Genomic DNA, 8835 nt, shown 5'->3' with positions numbered 1-8835 from the left:
TGTGTTTTTCTTTGAACACTGATAAATGTGTGTTAATAGTTTGTTTATGTATATTCATCTCTCTCTGATAAATCACAGTTATATTATACATGTAATATTAGTTATACATAATATTATTTTTTACAAAAATAAATTCCCATGCGCAGCATGGGGTAAATACTAGTTATAACTATTCCTAGAGTTCTTTATTTTGTCCCTCAACGCAGCTTTCTTTTTTGAAACTTGAAAAAAATTAATTCACTGTGACCGTCAATCAAATCTAACATTGCATTCAAGCGGATGGGTTCATGAATGTCTGAAAAAGGATATATATATACAATTCAAAACCTGGCTTGAATCAAGACTCAATGCCCCCACCTGTTTCTCCACATTTGCACATATTACACATTGTATCGTACAACATCAATCACAAAGATTGAACAAACGAATCCTAATAAGGAATCTTCCTACGTTGAAAAAGTTTTTTTTTTTAAGTTTTCCGTGGTTGCTTCTCCCTTTCAACATCACTTGCGTTGCTTCTTCCCTTGTGGTTCTGTCTGTTGATCTCCCTGCAAATGCAAAGTTACAGTTTAAAGTCTTGATAAGTAGCAAATATGGTTTGTAAGTAAATAAAAGGGAGTGTGTGCTTACAACAATAGAGAGCTGCTCACGGATATAGGCCATTGATCTCAACATTGCCCCTAGTGTATCCCTGGACACCTGAAACTTGACCTCTGATTCTCCTGTTGTTGTCTCAGTATCTTGCAGCTGGAGTATAAGATACACAAAAAACGTATTTTTTCACTCAGTTGAAACTCTTTATTTCAATCAAGTCTCGCTAACTACTAAAGAAAGACAAGACAGTAATTTTGTTATCCCATGAATAATGAATGCATCAAGAAAGAAGATGGCTACTACAGCCTTTCATGAACATGAGTCCCTATGCAGTGGTGAAACAAAATTCTCGAGCTGTTTTTGTTGTTGCTTAAATTCAAGTGGGTTTCAAAAGAACACTTTTACATATTCAAATAAGTACTGATTCTAGTCTTTACTTGAAAGTGACATACAGATAGACGAATTCCGACTGAGCAAGTGAAGACTAGTTGAGAAGCGACCTATAGAGTATAAGAAGCATACCTTCAAATTGATGACAGCAACTCTATTCGCTGGAGCTGAGAGTTGTTCGCTGATGTAAGCCATAGACCTTAACATAGGTTCAAGTGTAACGCTAGATAGCTGAAACTTGACCTCCATATCCGCTGAGGGAAACTTTCTGTAATCGTGCAACTGTAACACATCGTGAAAAAAATCCTCACTTATTTGATGTCCCTATACTTTATCACTAATGCATATTTAGCTTGCCACGAAGGCCAATGCCAACTGTTCAAATCTTCAGCATTCTGATTCTTACAGATATATAATTTCATTTCATCAAAAATTAATGAACACAAAAACCATACTCTGGGTATAGTGCACACCTTTAAATTGATAACCGCAACTCTGCCACCCGGCATTGTATTTTTACTCTCCATCGCCCAAGTCATTGACTTAAGACAAGGAAGAGCAACCTGCAAGACAAAGCAAGTCAAATTATAACCCAACACCGACAGAATAAAACAAATGACTCTGTGAAACGGTTTACTCTGGGTACCATATTCTCAGGAGCACCATCATCTCGGTGAAGGGACACTGGTGCCATACGCGGCAGATTCAAATCAGCAACAGATTGAGCTCTGGCCCCACCATCGTTAAGATTAAATCTACGTGACATTTCATCCTGACGGGGCCACAGCAGAGGGGTTGAGTCAGATGCTGATAGCGAGGTCTTTGCATCACCACCGTGTGAGCTAGGAGGTGCACCTCTACCAACACTTTTCCTGACAGCTGAAACCTTCTTCCCACCTTCTCTTAGTGCTCCAAAAGCAATATTATAAGTCTCAGGTGTAGCCGCACCTTCCTCAGCATACTTGATGGCCTCACGACATAAATGGTTGTACCGGTGTAACAAGCCATCACCAACATGCTCATCCATCTCTACAAGGCTCTTAGCATTTCTAGTCCACCTTCCCAGAATATAATGCGGTGGTAAAGTGAGTATATTTGTGACAGTAAACACTGTCAGAACGTGTCGGCAGAGTATGCCGGAATGCTCAAACATTTGACAGCTGCAGTTTGCTCTCATCTCCGGGTAGCAAAACGACACCATATAAGCTTTGTTGTCATTTTCAAATTTCGCAACCCTAAAAGTGGCGGTGGTACCATCATCATCAATTCTGTTTGCAGTGTGCGCAAACGTCTCCACCAACTCCGCCTGAAACTTCTCAAAGATTCTCCGTGTATACAGATTTGCAGCCTGGCTCTCCATGGGCGATGGAGTCTTCAGGATTGGAGGGGTGTTGACAGTGTCGAGATCAGCTTCAATCTCCATCTCAAACCAGCTCTCCATAGCCCTCTCGTAGAGCCTAAAGAACATGGGAAGTGTTGTCTGCTGATTCACATACCCATCGAAAAAAGAACCTTGTGTAGGGAACACTGCAGCAAAGAATGAATCCCGGAAATAAACAGGTACCCACTGAGCTCGAGCGTTATATATAGAAGAAAGCCATTCATGTCTTCCCAAGTCATACTTTTCAATGATGGAACTCCAAGATGATTCAAACTCCTCTACCGTCTCAGTGAAGTTGATAGAGTTATACAGCTCAACCTGAAAGCTAGGATAGGCGAGACAGACATGAGACAGCTTTTCCTGACCTTCTCTAAGCACATCCCACTTGTTAATACAGTGACGAGCACCTGGAAAGACCTGAGCAGCAGCGACCTGTATGGCTCTATCTTGGTCAGTCACCAAAGAGAGAGGAGAGTGATCTCTCATGGCGGTTAGAAAAGTCTTGAAAAGCCAGATAAAGGAAGCCTCGGAGTCGTCAAGAATCAGCGCACAGCCGAAAAGTACAGACTGACCATGATGATTCACACCAGTAAAAGGCGCAAAAGGAACAAGAAACTGACTCCACCTGTACCTCGTATCCAGCGTAACCGTGTCTCCAAACCGAGCATAAGCAATCCTAGACCTAGAATCAGCCCAGAAAACATTAGTCATCTGATTACTATCATCATCAAGCTGAACCGCGTAGAAGAAGCCAGGGTTCTCCGCCTGCATCCTCTTGAAATACTCCAAGAGGTTATGCGCGTCACGCCCCAGCGTCCTCTTGGACTCCTTTAAAGCAACTCTAGCTCGACTACCATCCATGGAAACATACATCATACCGCTCGGCACATTAGATTTGTCAGAACTCGCGAAATGCCTGCGAGGGCGAAGACAGTGGAGCGTGGTGGGAGTTGCTAGTCCATGACTATGCTCTTTAACGAACTTGGTGACAACCCATTTATTGTTATTATCATCCACACCACCTTTGAGCTCTATCCTAAGCATTGCATCGCAGGTTTCAGCAGGTCTTCGTCTCGACCTTTTGCTGCTATTACTACATACGAATTCACGAGAAGAAGAGGAAGAGTCTGTGGTAACAGTGAGGGGTTTGGAAGTGAAGGAGAGCTGCCTAGCGTACTCGTCGTAGAAAGATTTGGCTTCTTTCTCGGAATCGAACTCCATGCCAACACATGGCTCCGCAACTCCGATCTCGTCTTGAACTCCGAGTGGATTGTCCATGTCCAAATGAATATCATCCATCTTCACACTGATTCGTTTCCGACTAAATAGGGTTTATCAATCGGTGGTCTTTTGAGATCCACGACTAACCTAGAAAAAGGCAGAAACTTTTTTAGAGATGCAATCACACAAAGGAGAATGGCAATCGAACAAGGTTTACCTTAATGAGCAAATAAGTTTCAACAACTCGGCGCTGTGTTGCGCTGCGCAGAAGAAGGAGAATGAAACAAAAAAAAAAATAAGAAAACAGAAAATTAATTTCCGGCGCAGTTGAGGTAAAATATAATATGATATTTTGCAAAAAAAACATCCACAAATTTACCAGTTGCAAAGCTAACAACAATTCCAAACCTGTATAGTTTAGTTTGTACAAAATACATATTTTCCCTTTCACAAAAATGTTATTTTAACACTTTGTATTATAACAAATATCATTCAGAATCTGAATACAAATTTTAAAAATACATATTTTAACCTTCAATATAAATTATAGAAATATTTTGATTTTAGAACAATATTTAATCATCACAATGTTCATTAACTACATTTAAAAGAAATTATAAAACAAAATATTTTATTAAATCAAAATATTGCTTAGTGTATTGCTAAAATTGGTGCACCATTGATTTAGCAACATTACTTTGCAAAGCATTCTATTGAGATCTTTATGACATAAGGTTTATTGAAACAGTCTAGAGCATTTTATGTACTCCTTTAGGTTTCTGATTTCTTCTTCATTCTGAGCATTTCATATCTTTACTAGGTGATGCATCGTATATGTAAATCATAAATATTACTCTCTTCTCCCTCTGTGATTCATTGTAAGAATCTCATGTGTGTTTCTTATAAAACTTCCGTTCTGTAATAAATTTTTTATATAGTTTAGTGAATTTGAGTTCTAAATTTATAAATGAGATAACCAGTGATTAGAATCTGTGAAAGAGAAGTTTTAATACAGTCAGAAAATCTATTCTCAACCAAATACTACTACTCTTGTTAATAGCTTGTGAAGCCTTCTTTCTCCTTTGCCATGCTCTTAAGACTTAAATTGCAATTGGCTGCGTCAAAATCTTCAGTTCCAAGCCTATCTCACACAACATCGAGTACATAATCTTTGTAATGCAACTTGAGTTACTACTTTCTTTCCTTATTCTACATAGCTTTGCATCATCCATCATCCTTCTCACTTTCTCCACTTCCTCCCATTTTCCATCAATAGCATATACATATGATAGTAACACATATGGTCCCACTTCACTTGGTTGTAATCTCATGAGCCGCTTCGCCAAGCTTTCTCCAATGTCGAGATTCGAGATTGTCCAAATAACAGACTGAGACTCCTTTCCTTTAAGCTCTTCTGAGTCTTTGGTCAAACCTGCTAGAGCAAGGAGATTAACCAAGCAGCCATGGTGCTCCACTTTAGGTTCAACGTTATAGATTCTGGTTAATCGATCATAAACCCACCAGCCTTCTAAAACCATCCCTGAACTTACACAAGCAGACAACACGCAAACTAAAGTAGCACCATTGGGTTCAACGTTTCCATGCTTTTCCAAATCTAGAACCATCTCTACCGCTTTCTCTCCATCCCCATTCATGCCATATCCCATGATCATAGAGTTCCACGACACAATGCTTCTCTCTCTCATCCCATCAAAGACCTCTCTAGCCATATCCATAACACCACATTTAGCATACATTGTAAGCAAAGCAGTCGAGAGAAGCATATCAGGTTTAATATCATTGCTGGTTACATATAAATGTATCCTCTTCCCTATATCAATCCGGCCTAACTTTCCACAAGCTGTCAAGACGCTTGTAATAGACGCTTTGTTTGGCTTAAATCCATCTCCTTTATCCACCATCTCCTCGTAAAGTCTAAGACATTCTGTATAGTTCTTGTTTCTCACATAAAGAGCTAAAATAGTATTCCAACAAACAACATTTCTTCTCGGCATTCTATCGAAAAACTCGCGAGCCATTACAACATCTCCTGCTGCTGCATAACCATCAATCATACAGTTCCAAGAAACAGCATCTGGAGCAGGCATAGCCTCAAAAAAATACCGAGCTTCCTCCATATCTTTAACTCTCGTGTAACCGCAAAGCATAGAGTTCCACGTAAAAACATCTCTTTCAGGCATTACGTCGAACAGCTTGCGTGCAATATCTACTTCACCATTCTTGACATACCCATCGATCATCAAATTCCAACTAACCAAATCCAACGTAGACCCACCATCGAACACCTTGTGTGCATCTCGTATCCGTCCAAAAACAGAGTACATATGAACCAAAGAGTTCCTCACAAACAAATCTAAATCAAACCCTTTCTTCGAAACCAAAGCATGAATCTTTTCCCCATCTTTAACAAACCCAATCTCCGCGCACACCTTAGCCACCAACGGAAACGTGTAATGGTTCTGCAAAACGCATCTAGCCACCATTTTCTCGTAGTAAAACCTCAACGCACCCAACGGTTGTCTTGAATTCAATAAACATCTCAGAATAGCGTTACCCAAAAACGCGTCAGGCTCATCGATGGAATCGAAAACTGAAGCAGCTCGTGAAACCGAGTGAAAACACGTGCAGAGCTTTTTAATCACTCTTCCTGAGACGAGAGAGTGTTGAAGGAGCCCAGAGACTACTGTCTGGGCATAGACTTGATCAAACTCGTTCAAGGATCTTAAAGATTCAAGCCTTTGGAGCAAGGGATGATGAATTTCCACGGTTTCGTCGTGGTGCGTTGTTTGAGGTCGAGGATCGTCAGGCCAGAGTCTTGGCGATGGTTTTGAGAGATTCTTCCTGCATTCGATGAATTTATCAAGAGATATCGAGTTTCCTCTTCCTCTTGATCTGGCTAATCCTAGACTCATACTGATTTGTGTTGTTTTCTCAGTGGTTTGGCGGTAGAAAGACCAGAGAGAAATTAAGTTTGAAGTGCTGTTTATGATTACGCAAAAAAAGATATCCCTATTAATAGTCTCTAATAGCAAACTTCTGAATATTAACATAAAAATTGGGTTTTTCGTATATTTTTAATTAATATATGCAAAACCCAATTTTTATTTTAACTATGAGTTTAACCAGTTTTAATTAAAAACTTCTTAACTATATAATTTAAAATAAATATTAAATTATCCAAAATTTAAAAATATAATTAAAAAATAAGATAATTTCTATAATATACTATATTGTTATCTGAAAAAATATTTTTAAAAAATTAAAAACATAAATTATATAATTAAATATTAATCAAATAATTTTTTTAATTATATAATTAAAAATATAATATTAAATTATTTTAAGATTTATTTTAGTATAATTAATATACAAAAAACTTTGAAAAAATTATGAAAATGTTTAAGCCCGCATAGCAGACAAAACACCTAGTAACCAAGTATACCATTTGCTTAAAGTACCTTAAGGTGCTAAAGAGAGAGTCCAAAGTAACTACATATGTAAAGCTCTCCTTTTTAACTACCAAATATTACGTTAGTCAAATTTTGTTACGAAATTTAGCAGAGAACGAAAAATGTGAAAACACAAACAACGACAAATTCTCTTTGTTTTTGGTGAATATAACTGATTTTTCAGGTCCTGATTTGTTTTGTTTTTCTGGATAATGTATTTATTGAAAAGTAATGAAGTTCTAACATAAATTTCTTATTATTCTGAACAACATTTGTTCCTTTGTTTTTGCGTTATTACTTATTAATATGATTTCTTATATATATGCAAAGTTAATACATTTTTCTCTGCCATTTAGGACTCTTCAAAGGGTTGTTAATTAAGAAGTAAACATTTGACCAGCATAGAATCCAAGCGACAACAACAGAACCGCGGCCGCGGGAGCAACCATACCAAGTGTGATTGCTTTCTGGTTATTCTTCATCAAAGCCACATATCCTCCAAGATTTTCCTTGAATGCATTCACGTTACTTCTGTAATCTTTCTTAACTCCATCACAAACGTTTTCCTTCTCTGTTTCTTTAAGAGCTTTCTCTTTCTCATCCCGCTTGGTCTCTTCCTCTCTTGATGGCTTTGGAAATTGAGCCTTCTCTGCATGTTTCTCTACTCCCGCTTCTTTATCTTTTGTTGGCTGTACCTTCTCGGTTTTCTTAGGAACCGGAGGAGGTTTTGCGGTTGTACCCATCGGAGAAGTTTGTTTGCCCATTGGTAGTCTAGGGAGCTTCACAACAAGATTTGCGCCTTCGAATTTAGCACCAATGGAGTCAACATCAATGTTTGCTTGAATAGGAAACTCCTTGCGGAAACGGATCCATTTGTTGGCTCCCGCTGGACGTTCTCCCATCACTCTTACTTTCCTCGTTGTGGTTACTTGCACTTTAAGCTGCTCTTTCTTAAAGCCTGTTATTTCAAGAATCAGTTTACACAATTAAAAAACCGAGAGTAAACCAAAATCATGAAAAATTATGCCAAAGATTTTGTTGAGTAGTAATTAATACCTGGAAGGTAAATAGTGAGAGTTTCGAAGCCTTGTTCAGTTTTCCAATTAAAGATTGGATCAAATTCATCGTAGATGCGATTAACAGTAGCATGATCAGATTTTCTCTCCATCTCTTAGTTTCTTGGTTCGAATTTGGATTTGGAATAAGGATCTTTAGGTTATGTTGATAATTAGAGGGTGCACAGCTATTTCATTATATACTACTGTTCAAATGTTTTTTTTTTGCAAGTTGTTTTCTTTGAGATTGGGTTATTCCTTTTCTTTGCCTAACTGTTATGCTCCCCTCCTATATTGTTTTCCCTTTTATGACACTTCTTACAACTTTATTTCAAATTCTCAAGAAAATAAACAAAAAGGGTTGAAAAATGCTTTGCTTTGCTGGGACGGCGGCTTCATGCAAAGAACAAGCAAAATCTGTTAATTGTTCAGATTGAACGACCAAAGTTTTTTATTCAGGATGATGCTTTTTCTCAAAAGATTCTCTTAAGTTTAACGTGCACCCAAACCCCAATTTCACACTATAGATGTTCAAAGAGTAAGGGTTTTCATTTAGCCCCTTATGAGTTTTATAGATGGTTACATATTTAATGTAAAAAAAATCTAAATAAAATTACAAAAGAAAAACCCAACTACAACACACCAAAAAGAGATTTGTTTTTTCAAAATTTCTGAAATTTACAATTTATCATTATCAAATTTCGTTGGGAAAATTGTTTTAAAC

The 8835-nt window shown here is 37.8% G+C and overlaps 3 protein-coding genes across 4 annotated transcripts; all 3 read right to left on the bottom strand.

Annotated features, from left to right (window-relative positions):
• Positions 1–243: 243 nt before the first annotated feature.
• On the bottom strand, positions 244–4139 carry LOC103858333 (protein FAR1-RELATED SEQUENCE 3). Of its 2 annotated transcripts, XM_033286462.1 has the most exons (6): positions 3804–4139; positions 1631–3733; positions 1458–1547; positions 1117–1266; positions 631–747; positions 244–548 (listed from the first exon to the last, which is right to left on the bottom strand). In XM_033286462.1, exons 2-6 carry the CDS (start codon positions 3662–3664, stop codon positions 504–506), a joined length of 2436 nt encoding a protein of 811 aa, XP_033142353.1. In that variant the 5' UTR covers positions 3665–3733; positions 3804–4139; the 3' UTR covers positions 244–503. The 2 variants fall into 2 exon arrangements, with proteins under 2 accessions (XP_033142353.1, XP_033142354.1); XM_033286463.1 differs by lacking the exon at positions 3804–4139 and having other exon boundaries at positions 1631–3797.
• Positions 4140–4686: 547 nt separating this feature from the next.
• LOC103858332 (pentatricopeptide repeat-containing protein At4g18840) lies at positions 4687–6519 on the bottom strand. The gene has a single exon (XM_009135662.2). The coding sequence runs from the start codon at positions 6517–6519 to the stop codon at positions 4687–4689; it is 1833 nt and encodes a 610-aa protein (XP_009133910.1).
• A 769-nt stretch (positions 6520–7288) lies between these two features.
• LOC103858331 (inactive protein RESTRICTED TEV MOVEMENT 2) lies at positions 7289–8346 on the bottom strand. Its single transcript, XM_009135661.3, has 2 exons — positions 8113–8346; positions 7289–8014 (listed from the first exon to the last, which is right to left on the bottom strand). Exons 1-2 carry the CDS (start codon positions 8222–8224, stop codon positions 7434–7436), a joined length of 693 nt encoding a protein of 230 aa, XP_009133909.1. The 5' UTR covers positions 8225–8346; the 3' UTR covers positions 7289–7433.
• Between the last annotated feature and the right edge of the window lie 489 nt (positions 8347–8835).

Source organism: Brassica rapa, chromosome A03 (genome assembly GCF_000309985.2).
Source record: "Brassica rapa cultivar Chiifu-401-42 chromosome A03, CAAS_Brap_v3.01, whole genome shotgun sequence".
Lineage (NCBI taxonomy): Eukaryota > Viridiplantae > Streptophyta > Magnoliopsida > Brassicales > Brassicaceae > Brassica > Brassica rapa.
This window is presented reverse-complemented; position numbering and strand designations above follow the sequence as displayed.